At 41.0% G+C, this 24687-nt stretch overlaps 1 protein-coding gene across 1 annotated transcript; it reads left to right on the top strand.

Moving 5' to 3' along the window:
- The first annotated feature begins 2692 nt into the window (after positions 1-2692).
- On the top strand, positions 2693-24065 carry itpkb (inositol-trisphosphate 3-kinase B). The gene is made up of 11 exons (XM_018696022.2): positions 2693-2739; positions 3085-3224; positions 3759-4024; positions 4633-5628; positions 16956-17055; positions 17469-17506; positions 17662-17837; positions 18463-18667; positions 19975-20076; positions 20565-20636; positions 21379-24065. Exons 1-11 carry the CDS (start codon positions 2693-2695, stop codon positions 21586-21588), a joined length of 2352 nt encoding a protein of 783 aa, XP_018551538.1. The 3' UTR covers positions 21589-24065.
- The last annotated feature ends 622 nt before the right edge of the window (positions 24066-24687 follow it).

Here is a 24687-nt window from a genome sequence, read left to right as displayed (position 1 = left end):
TACTTCTGCATGAAAGCTTCAGAATAGACAACTGAACCAAAATAGCCTGTAAACACCTTTCTTTCCGTCCTCGCTCTTCATTCTTTCAGCCTCTCTCTCTCTCTCAGGCCTGTCTCCTTTCCTCCCTCTTTCACTCTCTCAAACTTTCCTCATCCTCTGTGGGCCTTCATGTTGTTTTCTCTTAATCTTTGTGGATAGATAGTCATTATCCAATAAGCAGAAAGAAGTGATTATACCGTGTGAAAAAAAAAAAAAAAGCAGCAGCACCGGTGGTTAGTAAGCTACTCGAGAGACAAGCCATTCAGATTTGTTTCCTGCCTCTCTCTAACTGCGTCACTCCCCAACAAGGAAATCCCATGTTTACCTCGTAGTTCATGGCCTAACGTCTTAACTTATCTGGAATCAAAACACATCCCAGGGCAGTTTCTGGCAGCTCAGCACATGACGAGGATACCGGTATGCTTGAGCGAACCCCAAGATGTGGACTGAAAAGAATTTCAAAAGCTCTTGTTTTCCAAAAAAAAAAGTACAAGCCTCGGTTTAGTCATGCTGACTGCTGTATAAGACATAAGTGATTTCATGGCGTGAAAAAATATACAGCACGTCTCTGCCTCTGTTTGGCCATGCTACGCTGCAACACACACATCCCATTGTAGTGCCAGTTTACTGAAATATTTTACAGAAGTTTGACAAGATAAATTACTTGACATTTACCCTAATGATGAGATGATGACTGGCTGTTGAGCTTTCATAAAATAAAAAAGGACTTCGGTCCTGTCATTGTTCGCTGCTTTGCACAAAGTTAACGACCATATAGCTCATGCTACTATGTCCTACAGAGCAGACTGTAAGTCAACCAGCTCTGGATAGCCAGTCTGAATCCAACACGAGACGCTGGACATCACTGCAGCTGGTATTTTAATGCTTAAGGCTGAAACTCTGTCTCATCAGAAAATGAGACGTTTCTGAATGCGCAGTTGACCAGCACGCATCAAATATCAGTTGTTAACTCCTGTTGCACAGTGAAGCTTATTTGCATAGCTTATTTCAGAGCAGGAACGTGATACTACAACCTGTTCTTGTTCATAATCATACAGAGTTTGAACCCAAACAACCACAAAGCTCAAACAAGAGAATCAACAGTGGTTTTTATCTCTATTATTACTGGAACTTGAGCGCATCCATCTAATTCACAATAGCATACTTTAGAGTAGCGTCTTGATTCAGGAGCTAAAATGACTGGTTTTGGTTCCTGAATGTCTGTGTCTGACAAGAATACAAGCCCCCCTGCGGTGTCGCACGGCTAAAATAGAACGCCCAGTACGTGATTGTTCTTGAAAGCAAACTCATCTTGATTATTTTGAATCAAATCATCCCGTCTTGTTCCATGCTAATTAAGCAACACCCACCTAAAACCATAAAAATGTCTGAAGATAAGCACAAGCACAAGCACAATAATGATTTGCAGTTTCTTGAAACAGACTTGATAAATCTGAGTGCAAGACCAAAAAACATGCAAAACAAGAAGTGCTTATTCAGTGACTCTGGGTGTTTCTGCTCATCTTTATCTGCTCCATGTGAGGACGAGGAGATTCCCTTGCCGAACTGTAGCCTTTTATCTTTCTATGTCTTTCCTTCTTCTGTGTGTAATTCTGCTCCCACTTTTTTATGTGTCTCACCTCCTCACCTTTTCTCCTTCTCAGAATGTTTCTCTATCTCCATCTTCTCTGCCTTTTCCCGTGTTCCTCCCCGAAAGAATGTTACCTTGAAGTTATCTTATTTTTAGACTCCAGCCAAATTTCAAACAAACAGAATCGAGCAGAGCAAGAAAGAAAAAAAAAAAAGGACTGTGAGAGTTTTCTGAACCTCGGCCACTGTGTTGTTGCTCCTTTTAGAACAAAGACATGTTAGAGCAGAAAAAAAGTTCATACAGTTAAATATGTAAAACTCGAAGAGGTTTCAAAGACAGGTCTGGCGTCGAGTTACCAGTTACGTAGTTGGATAGGAAGGAAGATGATTACCCACTGAGAGGGCTGAACATTAGGCTCTGTTATAAAACAGCTGTTTGATTCAAATGAGCATTGTAAAAATCTCTGCTTTTTATGGAACATTGACGGAAGAGAAAGCAAAGTGAGTGAACCATTACCTTGCTTTCAACTACTCACTCCTCCATCCCTCTCTCCATCTTTCTGCCTCTGCCTGTTATTTTTCCTTTCTTTTAGTTTTATTCCCAGTGAATGTTTGAACAAAGATATCTTTTATTTTGAGTTAACAGCAGAACTACATGAATAATCTTCTTTGTCCATGACGCACTTAGGAAGGGGGGAAAGGATGGCTTTTCAGGAATGGAAAATTGGACTTCCAGTGCCTTGTCATTTCTGGAAAATCACTGACATTTTCATCTTAAAGAATGCCATCGTCATTTTGTCATTCTAATTACTTTCCAGTTCATTTCTTCTAACAGTTTTTAAGCACCCAGACAGGCGAGATACTGTATAATGAACTGGTCTTCTTCATATTTTTTTTTTTTTTTTCCCAGTGGTAGGGCGCAGATATTCTAGTGGCGCGGAGCCACTGCTGCCTACTGAATGCAGAGGAAACACTGAAGGCTGCTCTCCAGACCTCCCTGCAGCTTCAGGGGAGATTGTCAGATGTGTGCCCAGCACTCAAAGCCCCTGGCCTGGCCGCGGGGATGGCAGCCTCTGCCCTGAACCTGAACGGCCTTGGAGTCATGAACAGGTCGGTTATTTTAAGACTACACTTGCTTGAATTTTAGTAGAGGAAGTGCATACTTTATATCCGGACAGTGAGGTGTGTTTGAGAAGTGGTTAGACTGGAATAAATTTTTAATACGTGACAGTGCAATTAACAAAGCAGTTTCTCTTTTCCTTTTAATCTGCAATCTCATCTTTTGGAGTAATGATTGTTTACAGATGCTTGACATGTTGTTTTATTATGGGATATTAACATTATTTAAGAGTTTGACTTACAGTATAACCCACTACAGAATGATATCTTAAGGTTTATTTTTTTCTGTGAAGAGTCAACAAAGTGTAATCCTCTGCTCTTCTCTCCTCTCTGCAGCAGTAATCAGTTTCACACCCAGTCAGGCTCCTCTAGCACCACCTCGCGAGGTAGAACCAGCCCAGTCGCCCGACCTGTGCTGCCGGTTCCAGATCGGAGCACCTACTGCCAGTTACTGGGTGGGGGAGCGCTGGGTGGAGGTCTTTACAGCCCAACCAGCCCTAAGGTAAGTTAGTTACCGCATCCACCCTTTTCCCGATTTAGTCTCAAATCTAGTGACTGACAGGAGTTTTATTTCTTTTGAGGGGATGTACAGAAAGTAAATTAAAGGCCAACCTATACTTAAATAATTACATGATAAATTCATTTTTGACAAAGTAAGAAGTTTCAAACTAATGTAAGTTACATGAGGATAGTTCTTGAAAGCAAGACTGTGCAACTTCTGAAAGAAAAAATAGCAGATACATATCCTCTTACAAATGAAAAAGTTGAAATAATTTAAGATGTTATATTATATGTTATATTCTTTCATGTATGATAGAGTAATTTCCACTTGTGGCTACTGTAGCCACTGTTTAGTAGAAGTTATATAATCTTGCTTTAAAGAAGATATTGATTGCTTTTGTTCGCTCCACTGTTTGTTGCCAAATAACTGAGCTGTATATTAAGGTCTGTTGATATCAATGAATTCTTTTTGAAATGCTCCTAATCCTGTCTCGGATGTCTGTCCCTAGACGAGCCCCCGAACCTTTGTCTTCCCCCCAGTCAGCCCCAGCCCCACCCTCGCGCTCGTTCCCCCTCCCCGCGGAGCCCCGAGCTTCTAGGAGTCAATGTGGGCCAGCGGGTCCGACGCCTGAGCTCGCCCGGCGGTGAGGAGAGAGGGGACGGAGAGGGGCAGGAGGAGAGGGGAGGAGGAGAGACGGGCGGGGGAGAGAGGCGAGAAGAGAGGAGACGCCAGGCACAGCTGCTGCAGATTCACAGAGAGCTGCAGAACGTTGAGGTGATTTTTACATGTGCTTCCCTTCTTTGTCTACTCAGCTCTCTACTCCTTATTTTCTACATCTCCTACTCTGTCTGTCTTTATCAAAAAAACACAATCAGTAAGCAATATAGAGCAATGTGTTAAACTCTAATAAATACTACTAATACTACTTTATTTTGATTTGGCGGGCAAGTCAGAACAATGCTTGCTACTGTCACCCAGCTACAGGTGATGATCCCATAATTCAACAGTTACTCAAGTTTTGAAAGCTGAGCAGAACAGAAGGAAATGAGGGTAAACCACAGTTTGGACTGAAGCTCATGTTCAGCTGTGTCTTTTATAGCGTGTTATTATCTGGCATGAAAGCTGGAGAGGATAAATTGTGGAGTTTATTGGCTTCATTTTAGTTTCATATTTGTAATCTTTTTCTTCTCTGTATTAAGTTGAAGGCCAACCTACATTAGTACTCACTGTAAAACTGGAGGCAGTCACACACTGAATTTGTAGCTTGCCAACTGTTCATTAAAAAATACCAAAAAAAAAAAAAAGTTTAATGCCAGTCAAGGGAAAACGCTAAAAAAAAACTGTAGCTGTGTCTTTACAGTAATTCTCTGTGTGTCTTTCAGGTCAGGGGAAAAGTGGGCATTTTTGAGGCCCACATTTCCGGGATTCGTGCCCAGGTGCTTAACAGTGAGCTCCAGCGCAGCCCTCGATCTCCAAGACGATCAACCAGCCAAACCCCTTCCCAACCCAGCCAAGGAAACACAGCCCTTAAATGCCCAGTGACCCACCCACAAGAGAGTCAAGTTCCCTCTGTCGTCCAAAATGGGAGAGAAAGGGAGGAAGTAATAACAGCAGGAGAAAGGAGAGAAGGAGGAAGGGGCGAAGGCGAGAAGGACAGCAGCGCTACTAAAATGAACACAGAGAATAAGACACTGATTGGTCAAAATGGCCGCCATTCAGAAAGAACAATGCAAACTCCCTGTTCAGATGGGCTGTTTGGTGTTCAGGGTTCCCCTGAGGCATTACACTCAGATGCAGCAACAGTCGGCGAGAAAAAAGAGGGAGAAAGACTGAGAGAAAAGGAGGGAGAAAAAGACAGAGGGGACATAGAAAACAAACAAATGCTGCAAGATGAAAGAGGACGGACAGAGAGAGAGGGGAGAGATGGGAAAGAGGATCGGTTGTGTCCTGAGATGCTGCTCCAGACAGAAGCATACAGGTTGGAGGTTAACCCAGAAACCTCTGCTTTGTGTCAGGCACAAAGCAGCGAGGGCACCCCTTGTCTGCTGGACATCCCAGATCAAACCTCCAACCACTCTTCCTCCATCCCTCCTTCCATCCCTGCAGTGATAATAACTGACCACGGATTGGAAAGCCAGCCTCAAACTTCTGAAGGCCTCGGCTCAGACCAGGGACTATGCTGCACCCCCAGCCCCAGTTCTAGCCCTGTTCCGGGGCCAAACTCGTCCACGCGCTCCCTCAGGAAGCTGTCGTCCTCCTCTGCCTCCTCGGCCGGTTTCTCCTCATCCTGGGAGGAGTCGGAGGAGGATATTTCCAGTGACACGGAGAAAGGGGAGCAGCTTCTCAACCCTGCACTCCTCAGTTCTCAACAGAAAGCAGTGAGTAGAGCCAAGTGAGAGTGTGTTTGTTAGTGTGTGTGTGTGTCCCTGTATCTGCTTGTGATTCAGCAGACCTATATTTTAAATGGCAGTGGCCTTTGGAAAATGCATTCTCCAGGATTGCTATATCCTCATGAGAAGTCAGGGAAATAGATGGATTATCTGTAAAAGTCAAGGGATAACTAAGAATTTTACAAAATGCCACTTAACAGGAATATACCAAAATGTTTTCAGCCATGCTAGCAGTGTGGCTGTAGGAAGGTCTATTGGTTAGTTTACCACTTTGACCCAGACTGAAATATCTTATTAACTATTAGTGGATACCCATGAAATTTGCTATAGACATTCATAGTCTCCACAGGATGAAACCTACAGACTTTGGATGAGGTCTACTGACCTCTGACCTCTGACTTTTCATCTATTGCCATCTTAAGGTCAAAATTTCCATTTGTCCGGTTCTTTGGTTTATGATAGACACGTTCTCATCGACCTCAGCGGCCCTTTGTTTTTAAGCACTAATTAGCATGCTAACACACCAAACTAATATGTTTAACACGGTACAGTAAACATCCCTGATGCACATAAGCATGTTAGCATTAATGACGTTAGCACTGAGCTCTGCTGCATCTATGCATCTAGGCTCGCTTTTTATTGCATGAATGTATTGCACTAGATCATAGTTTTCAGCTGCTACGTTGTAGTTTAATTGTAAAAGCAAGTTCAGTTGTACACTGTCACAGAGGTGTTCACAAAAGAGTGAAAAGTTCTATGACTTTCCTTGTAGGAACCTTTGAATAATCTGAGTTTCAGAAAGGTCGTGCATCAAAACTCAAAGCCTAGTTCCTCCTGAACTGGTGATTTTGCAACTAATTTCTGAAGATCTGGGAAAGGGTTTATCCTGATGTGGGTCTCCCGTTACTGATTGCGTCTCAAAATGTGTGTGTCGGCGTGTACGGGTGCGTGCATGTGTTGTGTGTTTGAATGTGTCTGTGCATGTTACTGGGTGCTCCTGTGTCAAATTGGCCTGAGCTGTCTCCTTGAGTAATGGTTGACATTCACAGTAACAAAGCTAGCTCTGTGCCCCGACCTGTGTGTGCGTGTATATGTGTGTAGGAGTGTTTTTCAGTGTGCAGGTAATGTGAGGGTGTGTGTGTGTGTGTGTGTGTGTGTGTGTGTGTGAGGGAGAAAGAGAGAGAGCGAGCTTGGGTGATAGAAAAAGGGAAAGCAAGAGAATTTGCCAGTCACACACACTTAGGCTTTGCCTGCATTTGGATGCAGTTCAAAGAGGAGGCTGAGGCCTGTTTGGGTATGTGTGTGTGTAGGTGGGTGGGTGGATGTGTTTTTATTTGTAGCCAGCATAAGTTCATGAGGCCATCTCACTTCTGCTTTGAAACAAGATTTCACGCAGGATTGTATAACTGATTTTACAAGTGTTTCTTAAACATTGTGCCAGTCCAAAGAGTGTCACTTTTTTAGGACTTATTGCTACAGAAATCTTTTTCTCTTGGGTTTCTGGCATTAGGAATGAAGTGCTCGTGTTAACTTCATACTGTATCAGCTGAAATATCACGAATCTTGTATGAGCTTCAAAAATGAGCGGTTTGGCCTTGTTAGAATGCGAGACAATTGACCTTACATGCAGGTAAAATACTCAAGAGAAGCAACAGCAGAGAAAGCTGAAATATTCTTGTTATGACCACACTGCAGAGCAGAATTTATAGCTATGCAGTTTAGCCAACAATTTTTCTCTGTGCACAAAGTGATGCATGCAGTTTTCTTGCATATTTAATCAAGTAACCCATCCCTAAACCAAAGTCCCAGCTCTCCCAGGTGACATGGATTACAAGCTATTTGTTTAAATGACTTTGGCTGGTGAATTTGAATAGTGTTTGTATTGCTCTTTGCATATTTCCGGACATTGTTTTTTTTGCTTTGCCCAGGAAAAGAAAGAGACAGAAGCTCCTGATGGAAGTTGCAGCTGACTGAAGGACAGGGTTTTTAGTTACTAGTAAAGGTCTGGATTTCCCCTGTCGCAGCGCAGAGATGTCAGACATGTGGGTTATTCATGTTTTTGTCTGTAGCTTGTTGCAGTTCCTGATCCGTAGTATAAGGAAACCTGGTATATGTGTGCAAGAGGCAAACATGCAGAAACACATAAAGCATGCTTGCTCGTGTGGGAGGTATGTAGGAGAGAGGAGAGGGAGAGAGAGAGAGAGAAGAGGAGCAGAGTGAGTTTGAGAGTAAGATTGGCAGAGAGAGAGAGAGAGAGAGACAAAAGAAAGAACTCAAAAGAAAAAGTTGTATAATATGTACTGTTTATTAGCCATGTTTTCCCCATTTGACATTAGGGGAGACAGAGGCTTTTAGCTGCTGGCTGTTTGTTGCAGCAGTAACTAGACTTTATTTGGTGTTTAACAATCAGACCCAAACACTTTAAGGATGTTTGTTAAACATGTGATGGGAAATACACAGATGTATAATTATAGTTCTGGTACTAAGATATACGTACACATCAGTGTTACAGAGAAAGACAGAAAATAAATGTGCAGGAAAAAGACTATTTCTTGGACACTTGATGAAAAATAAAAAAGGTACAGTACAAGGCCGGTGGTGTTTATCATGTTGATAGGTTTACATTTTGTATTTAAGAGCTTTTTGTGGATGCATTTCTTATTCTTATAATTGAATTCACCATTCACCAATTGAATTAATTAGTGCCCATCTGTATTATTTATCCAAATAACCATGACATTTTTGTTTTCTGTATAAACTCAGTCAAACATGTCTGCTTTGTTATGGCCATTAGCTTCAGGATTATATCAACTAAGTATTTTTTTAAGAGTGAACATGCTGAACTGGCAGAGGCTGGAATCTGAACAGGGCCATATATAGACACTGTTTGGCTGATCCTTTGACTGTTGGGCATCTCTCCAAGGTTAGAAGGCACATATGTGCTGCCAGTGTTTTCCTAGCTCTAGTAAATTGGCAGAAAAGGGACACCTGCGATAGATTGGCATCTGTGTTTTTCTCTTTTTTTTTTTTTTTCTAAAATTTCAGTTGACTTCTGTGGAATGAAAAAAGAAGATGGTGCCAGCAGCAGAGTCTTGTCTCTTGTAAGGTGATACTCAGCTGTTTGCTTTTTCTGTATAATTTTAAGCATTCACACTCAGTAGAGTAGTTTGAAACCTCATAGCGATTTGTGAAAATACAAAAACACTCAGTAATTAACTATTTTAAATGACAAAACAAATTGGAAAAACCACCGACCTCAAAGAATTATGGGATGTATCAGTATAACTAGACACATCTTCAACCAACATACAAGTGCACTCACAAGTAAATTTAAATCACCTAATTTCTTTAAATCAATTGATCAATTACAACCTGCATAAAATCACCAACTAGTTTTTGTAATCAGTGAATCTTTTAACTTGTTTGTCAAGTACAAATGCCAACATTTACAAACAATACAAACATTTCCTGGTTCCCGCTTCTCAAATATGAGGATATGCAACTAGTGTTTGTTTATATCACAATAAACAAAATGTCTTTGAGTTTTGGACTGACAAAAATTGCAATTTAAAAATATCACTATGTCTCTTAAATACTTTTTACTATTACTACTTTTCACTTTTTTTGGACATTTTTTCCAATTGTCAGCACACTAATTGCTAATGAAAATAATTATCAGCATTTTTTACACTCTACAACTATACGTTTGATTAGTTTTATAGATAAACTTGTTGTCAAGACTCATTGGCAGCTGTAGCTGTGAATCCAGAAGATGTACAGAAAACTCCAGCATCATGCTTCAGCTCTCAGGCAGACTGAAAGAAACCAAAGGTAGTGGAGCAGAAGCTACAGTGGAACGGAAGTGGGGCAGGACTTATGAAGGTCTCTCTATAAATGATGCAGAGGGTGTGTTGTTACTCACCGGCGTCTTTACTGTAAGTAACACTTGGGATGCATGACACTGTTGGACACATTTCAGTACTTCTCTGTTAAGGAGGTGAAAGGATGCATCCATTGAATAAACAGATCCAGTTTATAAACAGATGAAGACCACACCCATATTTCTCAGATGTAAAACACACACAGCCACACGTATGCCGCTACTGAAACACCCTCCGTACACACCACAGCATACATTTTTGCTTGTTTTATTCTGCAGAACAACACACAGTACTGTACACACACTGTCTCACAAACACAACTTAAGGCACATTGACTCACATCCCTTTTTTTATGATCTTTTGAATTGACACACTGACCCAAACATTAATCTTCACCATACCAGGTTTATCCTCTGCTAATCTAACCGTGAACCTACCCTAATCTCCAATACCAAAAAAAGAGTTTTTTTTGTGGCAAAAACTCATAACTGCAACCCAAGTGGGTCAGCACAAAATATCACCACACTCATACATACACAGACTGTGGCACACACACACAGACACACACACACAATGTTTGTACTGCAGTGGAAAATCTTCACTACCACGGCGGCTAGTTGCCTAGCAACCCTGTGACGTCAAACCGAGTTTCCCTCTCACAGCTGTATGTGTGTGTGTGACAGAAAGTCTCTAAGTTTATGGGTGTGTGTCTGAACTCTTGTTTGTGCATGTTTGTGTGTGTGTGTTACAGAGTGCCTGCTTGGTATACCGTGAGAGGGGAAACACCGGTCAATTCTTTATTTGGCATTTTGTGCTCGAGGTTGTCGGTGAGAGAGCGTGCGCGTGTGTGTTCGAGTCGCCCCGGCCCCTCGCAGGAGTGAGGGCGGCCTGACGTTACTGAAGCTGACATTTTGGCTGAAAGAGTATCGTTAGTATTGGATCCAGTGCAGAAGTGAAGAGTGGTTTTGTTTGGTTTTCAGAGCCGTCAGAGTCACACAGGGGAAACCTTGATGTGATGTATGAATGCTAAAAGGGATGTAGAGTAAGCCTCATTAGACTGGAGATTCACAGGCTGCACTTCTGAATGTAACAGCTTTTTAACAAAGCTGATTAGAGGTTAATTTCTGTGCTGTTTTTGTATGTCAGTTTTGATAGTTTCATATTAACTTGAACATGTTTTCTAGGTTACTCTCTTCTGGGTGTTTCAGAGTCGAGGTTAGATCTTCAATCTGATAGGCTCTTTAATGTTCCATAGTGACCTTAATTTGGAAACAACTCTTCCTTATCAGACTACAGTATTTAGTTACAACATAACTGAACCGCCACATCACAAACATCGAAGCCTTTTTTCTTTAAGGTGTCGCTCTTTCACGCCTTTGTGTAGCCGTCAATTCTGCAAAGCTAGTTTTCCACTGGCCAGCCCTGGTTGCTAAGAGATTTATCAAGCCCTCTCCAAGCACGTTGCTCAGCCCACATCACACTCCTTGCAGTTTAATTCTGTCTCTGTGTGCATGTGTATATGTGTGTGTTTGATTGCAGCATGTATATATATGTGTGTGTGTGTGTGTGTGTGTGTGTGTGTGTGTGTGTGTGTGCCTCTCAGTCTAAACTTTGCAGACTCAGACAGTTGCAGTATTTGAATGTGCAAGGAGACCTTGTGGTGAGCGATATCAGGCTTGTTGTTTCCTCAGTGCCTCTCCGTTGAAAACATCAGCATGCATCAGTGTTTCCCCTGCCTTTTCACATTACACATTTGTAACCCAGAGTTACCCTTTGCCCAAGTTTTTTTTTAACTATTCTCAGCACTCTCAGGCTCACTTCACTCCTCCCTGCATGCAAATGTGTGATATCTGGTTGCCCCATGTAACCTTAGTTCTCACACTAGACAGAAAAGAAATCTTCACATTTCCATACTTCTATGCATACTGCTTGTGGCAACAACCTTTTCAAAATTGCATATGATAATTGCACAATCTGACCTGTAACTTAACTCTTATGTAAATGCACGTTGCATGAAATCATATCTGCAGAGGTGCGCGCCGAAAAACATGATGCACATTTCTCGAGATGATAATCAAGGTGCCAATAAAAACTCTTTGCCTCTGTGCTTCTTTTTTCCTCCGTGCTCGTTCTGTTGTTTACAGAGGGCAAGGCCTTTTTTTTTTTCTTTCTTTTGTTTGTAGTCAGCGGCGGATGTGGAAAATACTGTCGCTGAGGCAAGCGGCAACCCCCCCACTTCCTGTCTGCAAGAAGTTCCTTCGCTTACCATTTCCTCTCTCTCTCACTCTCTCTCTCTCTCTCTCTCTCTCTCTCTCTCTCTCTCTCTCTCTCTCTCTCTCTCTTGCTCTATCTCTCTCTCAATGGAAACTTTACTGTTTTTCCTGCTCTCCTCCTCTTGACATCCAGCTGGTCTGGGGATAGAGATAGGCAAAGATGTAGAGAGACCGCCTGAGAGCACTGAGCCAGGAAAAGATGAGAGACACACAGAAGGCTGACTTTGATGGAAATTTTTAGGCAGAGAAAGAGTGTGGACTCAACTCCAACTGTATCTCAGCTGCAGCTTCATGTCCAGTTTTGTTCAAAAATAATCATTTTACATAACTTTTGAGATACAAATGAAACAAATTAAATACAAAATTAAATACTTTTCAGGCGACTAGAAACAGCCATACGACCATTGACCACTTGAACCCCTTGGAGGGAAAGAGACTAAGTTTGAGCCACATGTTTTAAGGAATTATTTCCTGGTAAACATCCATTTCTTCCTGTTGGCATCGGATGATTGACAGGCTGCACAGTGTAAAAACTAATGCATGCGCTGATATGGAAAAACTCCAAAACAGAGGCACTAAATATACCAAGTGAAAGCTATATGTAGGCTGTGATGGTTCATACAGCACAGACAATTTTCAAGTCTGTTGAAATAGATTTTCATAGTCTGATAAATGACTGCTGTAAAGGTAAGAATATTTCCTATTAGACTGTATATTGACTGTTTACCCATGAAACTAGGGCACATGTAAGGGAGGACAGTCTAGATTAGTGCTGAAACCAGCAGGTGATTAATCTTTTTTTTTTTTAATGATCCACTAACCTGAAGTTTAGGTTTTTGACTGTGCAACATAACAAATTTTAATACATCACCTACATCAGAAATTATGATGGGCATATTTCTCAGGCATTTTACAGACTCAATAATTAATCCATTAATTGTGAATATCACCCACAGATAAATTGATAAGGAAAATAATTATTTGTTTCAATCTAGTCCAGATAAACTTCTTAAATATAGCTGTATTATCCTTATTAATACTCATTAATCTGCAATCTCATTGGCAAGTTGGATACAACTCTAAAGACAGGGTCAAAATAATTAATTGCTAATTTTCAATCACAGTTTCCTGATTTGAATTTCTTCGAAATTAACAAATGTTCCTTTCTTTCTCAGACTCTCTCTATGACCTCAGTGTTGTAATAATTGTTGCACAAATTGCATTTACACATTTTTAAAGTGGTTCCACAACTACACATTTTTTTCCCACAAAAATCGTTCTTGTTTGCAGAAATCCTTTTTAACTACATGTCACGCATTTAGACACATTCATGCAAATTGTTTTTTTACAGGCTCTCAAAAGGTAATAAATTCATCTGGCTGTGAAATTATTACCTCAAGAATCTCTTTCATTTTTAGGTAAAACACTGTTGGTAAAATCAATTATAGAAAATGTCCAATGTTGTTTAAATGCATGGCTAGTTTTTATTTAGTTTATTTAATGTGTTTCATAAAGTCAGGTGTGGTGTGTGGTGTAGTGTTGCACACAGTGGCAGTGGAACAGGGGCTGAGGTTTCATCACAGTAGCTTCATCAGCTTCTGTTACAGTCACTCACATGCTCACATAGAAACTTGTGCACATGATAAACACATACAGGTTTGCACAATTATTCACACAAACTCAAGCATTCTTCATAGAAGTAGAAAAACACATATACATATATGTATGTATATATTTTGTTTGCTTTTTCTGCAGAACCCCTGCATTTCCCCAGTACTTCGCGTGCATTCACACTTGCACCCACTCACACACACTCAGCTCCATCTGTGTCTTTGAAATTGTGACCTGTGCAGAGATTTGCCTGCCCAGATCATGTTTGTCTTTCTGTTTTGCCAATCAAATGATCCATGATTGTTTATCCCTGCACGCAGTCAGACACACACACACACACACACATGCATGAAAATTTGTGTGGGACATAGAAATAGGAGCATGTGAGCCCAAGGTGCAGAGGTTTTTAAGGCAGAGAGGAGACGGAGTTTGGGTTTGTTGGAAGGAAAGAGCCGCACAGATTATCAGTCCTGTCGGTTTGTAACACTCCGCGGCTGACTGAGAACCCATCGGTCATGATGTGGTCGTCATGGCTGTGCTCAGTGTGGAGTGTTGTTGTGTCAGTCGGAGCCATCTTTATCTTTGCCATCATCCACCTCCGCACCAGCCGCCCCAAGCCTCAGGTATCGTCACCTACGCTGCCAGTGCTAACTTTTCCTTCAGCTTAGGCTTGCATTTACTTTCACAGGCTGCTTCTTTACCTCGATTTAGTCCTTGTTTAGTGATGTTTGACAGTTCTACTCTTGGAGTTAGATTTTATTGAGCTATAATAATGCTGGTATCATCACTGTGATAGTTGAAACCTTCATTTTTTTTTTTTTTTTTAGGTTAGACTCCCCTCTCTTGTCCTCTCCTCTCCTGTCCTCCTCTGACTGCATTTTAATGTCTCCAGCTCTTAAATCTACACACTGAGACATGGTCTGTTATTACTCACACTTGAAGTAGTCCAGACTTTCTCTTACTTTCTCCTTTTTGCCCTCCACAGCTCACACACAGACACGCCAAACACAAATACACACCAGCTATAAGTGGGCAACATTGTAGATGGATGAGTCTGAGTTGACGGAGAAAGCACAGACCCTGGCTACTTACCAATCTGTAGCCTGATACTCTTGCTCTCTTTCTAACTGACTAAAGATGGTGGAAAAAATGAGCAGGGGGAATACCACTGGGTTTAACTTATTTGTCTTTCTGGTGGTCTAGAAAGCCTAATCAGTGTTACATTTCCTTTAACAACACGGTGGCGATTGAGATATGTTGGCTGATGATTGCTTGAATTTTTGCTTCATTTCAATCTTTATTTATTCAGGGAAACCTGGCATATGCTTGTAGTCATACCCACACACTGACACATGGAGATACCCAGTACAAGCTTCTACTGGATGTTGCCTTTTACCTCCAGGTCATCTTACTTTTAATCATACTGAATCTTTTTCCTGAAATGACAAAGAGAGCAATCTGTTTTTATACAATCTGAAGCACAGCAAATTACAGAATCACTTCAAAGGGTTTATACCCAAGAAATCAGTTCGATATGCCTCTAGCAATACTGAAACTTGCCCATCGTTGCAGTATAAAAGGCAAATCCCTAATAAACCTAATGATATCCCAGGGTCAGGCCTTGCCACTCTCTGAGGCCCACTTCAGCTGACCTCAGAGTTAGTTTCCACCATGTGATCTGTACACGTGTGTTTTTACTGCTCTCTCCTTCACTGGGGCAGAGAAAAACCCCTCATGTGACTCTTCACTGCTTCAGACAGAGAGAGAAAGGAGGATGAGAGTGTGTGTGTGTGTGTGTGTGTGTGCATGTGTGCATGTGTGTGCGCATAACCATAGATAGTCATGCTATCAACTGATGAATTTTCATCAGGTGCAGATTATGTGACATGGGTTATATATCTCCTTCTATGGTCCTCCTCTCCCTTATCTTATCCTTCCTCCTCGCCTCTCCTCTCCTCTCTTTTCTTCTCTTATCCAGTTATTTGTAGACATAATATTATTTCTCCTGGTGTTTGCAGACCAAAGGAAATCTTTGGTGTGTGTGTGTGTGTTAGAGAGAGAGAGTAGTCTTTTGTGCCTGTATAGAAATAGGAAATTTCAGTGTTGAAACTGCTTTTCAAAACATCCAGTAACTGACCAGATGTGATTATTCAAGGGTGGGTTGTTAATGTAAATTCATTGCAGTGTGTGTGTGTGTGTTTTAACATCAAAATCAATCAGGAAGGATGTATAAAGCATTCTCCTAATGTGTTTTTAAGGACAAGTTGTTGTCACATTTTCAGTGCTGCTGCATCCACTGGCCACTGCGTTACAAAGCTGCACAGCCGAGCATTGTTTAAACCCACAGAACAAGACATCTGGATTTTTTCCATCTGATGTAATGCTGCAGGCATAAAAATCGTGTTTGTGGTTTCAATATTTTACTGTAGCTTCCCACTGAGGTGTTGCAACATGCTGTAAAATTAGCACGTGTTGTAATAACTTTGATGCTTGGACTAAGAGGGAAGGATTGAGAGTGCTCTATGTAAAGACTAGCAACTTTCGCCTCATGTTTTCACTCGTTTCAGTGTGTCACGCTTCCTGCTCTGCAAATATTTTTACCCAACTTGTCTTATCCTTATCCGATAACCATAACAGTTATTGTCATCCAGGGAACATACAGTACTTTGAGAGAGTTTAAAACATGTTTCTCCACTCGCAGTTCTTCTATAGTTAAATATTAATATAACTGTTGAAGGAAAGTCTTTCCATCACAAAGAGAGAGAGCTTGAGAAAGGGAGAGCTGGCCTGGAATCAGTCTGTGGTCGCTTAGAGAAAACCTGTTGATGGAGAAACAACTCAGAGGCAGCATATGGTTCTGTTTGTGAATGAATGAGTGTGTTTGTGTGTGTGTATGTGGCAAGGAGCCCCGCAGTTCAATGTGTCCTTGCCAGGGACAGGGAGAGCCCTTGGAGAAACATTATGTGTGTGTATGTGTGTGTTTGTGTGTGTTACCAGGGGAAACCCCAGCATGATCCTCCAGAGCTGAGTTAAAATGTTCTAAAACAGACAAAGGGAAAAAAAGAGAGAGAGAGTGGGAGAGCCAGGCAGAGAGGTTGAAGACAGCTTCCCCGGGGTCAGGGATACCCCACTATGTGTGTGTGAGTGTGCTTTAAAGACTTATATTGCTCATGGCCACTTAACAAAGCATAAAAAAAGCACTGAGTCAGCCAGGCGCTTAAGAGGGGAACTTAAAATACTCGCACTCCCAGAGGATTTTAAGCTGACAGCATGTGACATGTTGTACAAAATATGCATTGAGTTAGTAAAAATTGTTAACATAACCAAAAGTACAAACATTACTATTACATTGACCCACATCAGTTTTAAAAAGAGGGAGTTGAGTTGGGATGGAGAACCTCAGGCCAATGACCTATTAAACCAGTCAGGCAGGCAGCATTATGGTAACGCATGGGGCAGATCCTGGTGGAACAAGTGGTTCCTCCCTCAAAAGCACATTCTGATCATTCTGAAGGATAATCACTTATGCTGTGTGTGTGTGTGTTTGTAGCACAAGTCTTGGAAGAAGATTAAGAACATGGTCCACTGGTCTCCGTTTGTCATGTCCTTCAAGAAGAAATATCCCTGGATACAACTGGCTGGGCACGCAGGTATGTGGACGCACAAACACAAATTACGTGGTACGAAATAATAAAAACCTAAATGACTTCCTCGCAGTCACGCAACAGAGGTTTCCCTAGCTGAACATGCGGCTGAGGCAGGGCCCTGATACACCAAGTGGGTAGCTGGACCATAGTTAACTATCTGTGATCTCTGGTTTTATTAAGCTTATGGAATCTGCATGGGATAGAAAATATGAGTCAGCACATTAGCCAGTCATTGGTTGGTGTTGGTTATTAGAGACTTAGAGACCTTAGGGGAACTCTGTGTGTGTGTGTGTGTGGGTAGCAGAGCAGTGGGATTGGGAAACATCAGGTGATGCCTCCTTCCAATAGGTGGAGGCTCAGCTAAATAAAAATAAGAGCCTGCAGCTACTTCACAGTAAAAGAGTGTCTTTTTACAGGGAGCTTCAAGGCGGGAGCCAATGGACGCATTTTAAAAGTAAGAAACCCTCTCACATCAATCAAACATTCTTCATCATTACACAGAAAACTGTTCATTTCTTTACTTTCAGAGAGATTCCACATATTACTGATATTGAATCAGCGTAACCAGTGGTACAAAAATGACGCTAACGTGTCGATGATATCCTTCAGAAACACTGTGAATGTGAGCAGCGCTGCTTGTCCCTCCTGATGAAGGACGTGCTGCGCCCCTACGTCCCAGGTTACCATGGAGACGTAGAGAAGGACGGCCAGAAGTACAACCAGATGGAGGATCTGCTGGCTGAGTTCGACTTTCCATGTGTGATGGACTGCAAGATGGGAGTAAGGTGAGAAAACAACACATCATCATCACATCACATTAATCTTTAGACAGACGCCCAACCTTAAAATGGTAAATAACATTTCATGTGCTTACAGTAACTGTGCTTGCTTCAGCTTTTTGTCCTTAAATGAGGAGATTTTAACAATAAACCACAGAGTGTTTTGTGTTTTTTTTCCTCAGCTGGGAGATAACATTGCACACATGATGTAACCTCTTTATTTGGAGGTAAAATCCAAGTAAAAACATCTGTAATAATCACTCAGGGCACATAATGTAGAATATGACAAGTTCCTTAAGTCAAAATTAAACCGTTCAAACTGTAATCACTGCAATAATTTTACCATTCGCTTGTGTTTTCTTCTTCAAATATGTTGGAGCTAACCTTGGGGGGAGGATGTTTGAAATCCATGCTCGTGTTTCCATCCCTGTCAGGCCGATTTTCATTTCTAGATCTCTCGGAGAGCGCTAATTTAACAGCTGTGCCATACTGAAGCAGACGTCTTCTTCACACCTGCTCTCTCACCGTCTCTGTGTGCTCATGTCTCTCACCTATCTTTTCTTCTTTTCCTGTTTTCCTCACCTCCCACAATCTGGTTGTTTTTTTTCTCTCTCTCGCTCTCACAATTCAGGACTTACCTTGAGGAAGAGCTGACCAAGGCTCGCAAGAAGCCCTCTCCGAGGCCTGACATGTATCAGAAAATGATCGAGGTTGATCCCGACGCGCCTACGTCGGAGGAAAAAGACCAGAAAGCGGTGACCAAACCCAGATACATGCAGTGGAGAGAGACCATAAGCTCAACAGCAACCCTGGGATTTAGGATAGAGGGAGTCAAGGTAAGACTCACACAGAGATAATGTGTGTATGTGTGACCTTCCTTCCCTTCTTTCTTCCAGTATTCAGTGTGTGTCTATGTGGGGTGTGTGTCCGTCAGGGTTATGATCTAACTTCCTGTTTTGACCAGAAACTTCCTCTGAAGTATACATTTGTGCTTGAGTTCCTTTGTCATGCATGAGGTCTGTGTGTGGCAGCTCTATAGGCCTCAGCATCTGGCACTGACACTGTACACACACACACACACACACACACACAAATCTCTCTCTCTCTCTGTCTTTATTTGAGGGTCGTAGCCATATAAGGACATTCACGGCCTCCCCATGGTCTGTTGCCATGACACCAAGGGTTATCCCCAGAAGCAGAGATGTGTGCGTGTGTGCGTGTGTGTCTGTGTGTGTGTGAGAGAGAGAGTGAGAAGAAATATGAAATGTGGATGTGCAGTTCATGTAGTTTTCTTTGATTATATATATGTGAATGTGTGTCTGTGTAAGTATGTGAACCTTATAGATTGTGTAAGCTATTATGTATGATAAATGCAGTAAGTTTGTAATCAGGTATGATGTGTGTGTGTGTGTGTGTGTGTGTGTGTGTGTGTGTGTGTGTGTGTGTGTGTCTGCCTGTCTGTGTGAAAGAGAGAGAGAACCCTAGCTGTGCTCAGACTTGAACCATAAAGGGAAAAATACTTTTGTCTCCAAATAGTACTTAGTTGCCTGGCAGCCAGCAGAATAAGAGAAGCTTATTTATTTCACTCTGAACCAACCAACTGGTTGGTTAGCACTGCTGGCACCGCTTCTGATGCTAATTTGCTACTACTGTACATTCACTAATGATATCAATGCTACAACTACAATACTGCTACTACTGCTACTAATGTGTGGACACAACTGAGTCTGGGAAGCTGGGATGGTGATAAAATGATGAATCAGTTTATCAGAAATGACAAATTTGTGAGCTTATGAGATATTTTTCTGTGTATGACTAAGGTCAGAAAAACAGAGTCAAAGACCCTTCCCTACTTTAAGAATAAATCTCTAAAAATATATTTCCCTCCCTGCTTCCTCTCCTCCCCTCATTGTTTGTTCTGCTTTTCTTGTCCATTCTGCTCCTTCTCCTCGCTCCCAGTCCTCTGCCTCAGCCCCATCCTTCCCATCTATACAAGAAGCCTGGAAGTTGTAGTCACTGCAGTTAGAAAGAGAGAATGCTCCCTACAGTGATATAAAGTCAGATACAAGTGCAAATAAACATCATGTTCAACTCACATAAAGTCAGTTCTCACGCTGATGGTCTCCTCTCCTCTCCTCTGTAGAAGGAGGACGGGACAGTGAACAGAGATTTTAAGAAGACAAAGACGAGAGAGCAAGTTACTGCGGCCTTTGATGACTTTGTCAAAGGAAATAAGGACATACTGGTGAGCATGTTTGCAATTAACCGTGTGTGTGTTTGTGTGTCAGTGGCCTTGACCGCTGTGATGGACAGAAAACCAGATGAGGAATGGAATTTTGTTGTTTTAACAGCCCCATGGGAAACACACACACACACCACACACATATAGATGTACACATACACAATGTGACCATAAGCTGGGCCAGAAGAAATGGGAAGTCCCTGGGAGCTCCCTGGGCCTCTACACACACACACATACACACACACACGGGCACCCATAGAGATGCACACAGTTAATGTTTGAAACCAGTCATGTGTGTTTTAACTTCTATGTGGAAATTATTCAAGGTAAATAGGGCTGAAAGTAGGAAATCTTTAGTGGCTTTAGTGAGAGTGGAGTTCACTAGTCCAGTTCTGATAAAGCCAAACAAAACAGCCTCCACCAGAAGTGGGCAGTGGGCATTTGGAGAAGAAAATAAAACTAAGTGTTGTGTTTTTTGTTTCTTTTTGCAGAGTGTTTATCTAACCAGGCTGAACGAAATCAGAGACACTCTGGAGATCTCCCCGTTCTTCAAAACCCACGAGGTAAAGACACATTGTCCACTGATGGAGACACTTATTACCCTGCTCTGTACAGACCAACAAAATAAAACTAATAATCATGAAGAAATTATGTGCGTGTGTGCGTGCCTGCATGAGTGTGCATAATACCGTGTAGAAAAATGTGTGAAAACAAGTCATGTGGTGTTTCAACAGATACAACATTGTTTTCCATTTTCTGCACTGGCTATTTGTTACATTGTGTTGAAAATATATTGTCCAGTAGCACATAACTTAAGTACAGAAAATACTTAGAGTGTATTTGAACCTGTTTGTGTTTAAAGTCTTTATCTTGTAGGACTGGGCATGAAGCTCATACTTTTATTTTGGTGAATTAGTTCCAGTCCTGGTTCAGTCTGTCCTCATAAATCCACATTGTAATTTAGTCTTTCAGTAATTAAGTGTAATTTAATGACAGAAACTCATTCAAGCAAACATACTACACATTACAGTATATACCCAGAAGTAGTAGGTCTTGTCATGGAAATTGGACAGCAACAGCCCTGACCACATATGCACATGTACAAGTTTCACACTCTCTCGCATGCACACACACAATCATATCAGAAGTTTTTGTCTCTAAACAGGAAGTGAGATAATGTTTTAAATGACTCAAACACAAACACAAGTAATTCTAAGTAAAGAATAAAGAAAGACTGCTTTAGTAATTATTTCCTGTTTTCTCATTCATCCCCCCCCATTTCTCTCTCTCTCTGTGTGTCTGCAGGTGATCGGCAGCTCCTTGTTATTCGTTCACGACAGTAAGGGACGGGCCAAAGTCTGGATGATTGACTTTGGGAAAACCACGCCTCTTCCTGACGGGGAGGAACTAACCCACCGAGCATCATGGGTGGAGGGCAACAGAGAAGATGGCTACCTTTTTGGACTTGATAGTTTGGTGGACATCATTTCAACCATGGTGAACTCTGAGACTTGAAGTCTGAGTTGTTTTTTTTTTTTAATCCAAGTGAACATTTGAACTCACAACAGCCACAGCCATTCTTTACTCATTTCTCTGGGGGACACTTTGGACTTCCTCAAGGATTCTTTCAGAGAGATTTGTCCTCCTAATGGCAACCACATCATTCCATAACAATGCATGGCAGAGTCACTTACGGATGCAGTCTCATTATTCATATCCAGTGAAATTTCAAGATCTATTTCTTCCCCATTCAGAGCCTTTTTGTGTTGCCCTTAACCCTTGAGGGCAGGTCTTAACAGGCCCGTTTTCACAGCAGACATTTTAACTTGTCATAGCAGGAGAAACGCAGGTGAAACTAATAACATTAGCAGTGTCTCTGTTCCATTAAGTGTCTCAGTAATCCTTGAGCCAGCAGGCACAATATCATTAATGTTATTAGTTCCACCTGTGCCACTTCTCTTGTGACATGTCAAAATGTCTGATGTGAAGAAAGTGTGTTTTGACAGGACAACATTTTTAATAAGAATTATCCAATTTAAAAGCAGAAGTGTAGACTGTGTAATCCAAACTAAAGGACAATGCTGGGAATATACAATATTTTTCTTACTGTGAACAAATCCCATGAATCTCTCAGTCCTTTTACACTTGCCCAGCCTGTCTGTGACACTTTTGGTCACAAATTTCACAAATATATATTTGAATTTTATTAAAACAGCATAATATTTCCCTAAAACAGCTGGACATTTTCAACAAACGTTGCTCAAACAGTAAATAGTCTTTGTTAGGGACTATTTTCAGCTGTGAATTTGGTGCTCTGTGGCAGCAGGACAGCACATCTGGGATCAACTTGAAATCAGCTGAGTGCCCATATTCATTGTAATGAAGAACTATATCACACAATGCAACAGTGTGGCACTTTAATGTGTTTTTATTAGGTTTTTGGACAACAGTGGAGCTTTAAGGGACAGAGGAATATGCTGTATTAAGTCATTGATACACAGATAATTCTCAGTGGGATCAGTTTCCTGTTGTGTTTGGTTTCTTCGAGGGATATGTTAACAATATGAAAAATATGAAATATCACTAGACTTGAAAGCCACTGTATATGGAAAGTGAAAGTTCTGACTTTGGTGCCCCCAGGTGGTAATATAAAAAAGACACCTTCATATATCTTTTCATAAATATGTAATCACAATGTCATAATTTGCCATCATAATTTGAAAGATGCTTCTATTGTATGGATAGGGGCTTTAGAAATGCAGAGGTTCAAAACTCCCTTTGACCTTTAACACCAATTAGTTGGGAACCATTAATTTAAAATAACTGCCTTGATCCCAGCTCCTTTGTATATCTGTTAGAGTCCGAGTGAAATAGTTTTTCTTTCTTAGCAGAGCTAAACTCCATTTCATTAGGTTTTTTTCTTTCTGACCACGACTTCAAGTCGACTTCAAGTCGTGGTCAGACAGAAAAAAAAACAATCCGCACTTAATTACATTTACACTGTTAGAAGCTGTACAGGTGAGTGTGTTTTTACTCATCAGAACACAATTTTAGTTTTTTTTTTTATATTGGAAAAATAAAACTAGTCTCATATATTTTTCATTTGGGTTTAACTAGTCACACTCCAAGCCATAGGCAGAGTTTAGATACTGTGGGTTGGTCATTGATGTTTTCAATGGCAGCCATGTTTGCTTCACAATAATCTGGCAATAACTGGCAATTAGGTGGAGCTGACTTATACATCTTTGAGTAGTTACAGTTTTTTATGGGAGGCACTGTTTCATATGTAACATATTTGCAGCCAACCTGGCATCCATAGTGCTTCTGTGGCCAAACACTTATTACCCTTCACTCACACTTTGTTGGGATTGTTCACAATGTACAGTAAGATTTATTATATTAGATGTAGTTTTTTTTTTTTCTTTAACATTATTTTAGTCAAACCCTGTGGAACACTTACAGCCATGAACAATCTTATTTAAGCTATACAGTGCCTTGACATTACAAAGCCAAGTCAGACAACTGAAAATGTGTTTCTACTTATTATTGTTATGATGGATTTTTCTGCTAGTCTTAACTGTTGGTTCCTGTGCTTACTCTTACATGGGTGCATGTTTATTATCCTCTTAAAGTTTGAGCTTAATTTGTAGGTTCTTGTTTTTATTTATAACATTATATTATGTTGTTTTTAGTTAATGGGATACTGTGACATTTTGAATTCTGGGCTGTTATGTTGTTTTGTCTTCAAGCATGTGTTACAGTATGAGTGAAAGTCAAACTATGAGGCAGGTTGCTGACATTGTGGACAACCTGTATTCAAACCACTGGATATGGCTGTAGAACAGATTAATGATGTTCTTACCCATTTATCTTAATGGGGAATGTCACTGGTTGAGCTGATAAGTGAGAAAGAAAATGTCTCATAATGTAACAGGTTCTTGATGAACAATAAAACCTTAACAGTAGACGTTTGCAGTGACAGTAGACAGAGAGAGAGACTGATTGTAATTCCATGCAGTGCCTTCTTCAAGAAATAGTTCACCATTTTGGGGAATATGCTTATTACCGAGCTTGTTGAGAGTTTGATGAGAAAGATTAATGTGACCCTCATGTCCGTATGCTAAATATGAAGCAAAAAGATCTAAAGATCATTTAAAGTGCTGGATTTTGTTACCGTTGAACAGAACCAGGCTAGCTGTGTCCCCGTTTCCAGTCTTTGTGCTAAGCTAAGCTAACTGACACAAGAGCGGTATCGACCCTCCTATTTAACTTTCAGCAAGAAAGCAAACAAGCATATTTCCCTTATTTCCCCAGCTGTTCTTTTAAGACCAACTATCTTAGCTATTGTTTACGCTCCCCAATGTGCACTTAAAGTCGTTTCTTAGTAGGTATCATATTGTTCTGGTTTTTTCCGGCTTGTGTATTTATTTGGATTTGTCCTTTAAAAAAGTGTGTATTTGGTGAGCAAAAATTCCTGCTTCTATGTGTGGTTTCTATAAACTCTTGGATCTATCTATCTATCTATCTATCTATCTATCTATCTATCTATCTATCTGTCAAACAGCTCAGAGTATTCAGTCATAAGGATTCAGCTTCTTGGGTTCACCTGCCTCT

This window comes from Lates calcarifer, linkage group LG7_1, assembly GCF_001640805.2.
Source record: "Lates calcarifer isolate ASB-BC8 linkage group LG7_1, TLL_Latcal_v3, whole genome shotgun sequence".
Taxonomy (NCBI): Eukaryota; Metazoa; Chordata; class Actinopteri; family Centropomidae; genus Lates; species Lates calcarifer.
The sequence above is the reverse complement of the archived record's forward strand: the minus strand, read 5'-3'. Positions and strand labels throughout refer to the sequence as shown.

Bases quoted from the DNA above. Each gene is read 5' to 3' on its own strand.
- itpkb (XM_018696022.2), top strand. From the start codon at position 2,693: ATGGCAGCCTCTGCCCTGAACCTGAACGGCCTTGGAGTCATGAACAG. The intron at 2,740-3,084 runs GTCGGTTATTTT...TCCTCTCTGCAG, and splicing joins GGCCTTGGAGTCATGAACAG to CAGTAATCAGTTTCACACCC. The intron at 5,629-16,955 runs GTGAGTAGAGCC...GTGTGTTTGTAG, and splicing joins TCAGTTCTCAACAGAAAGCA to CACAAGTCTTGGAAGAAGAT.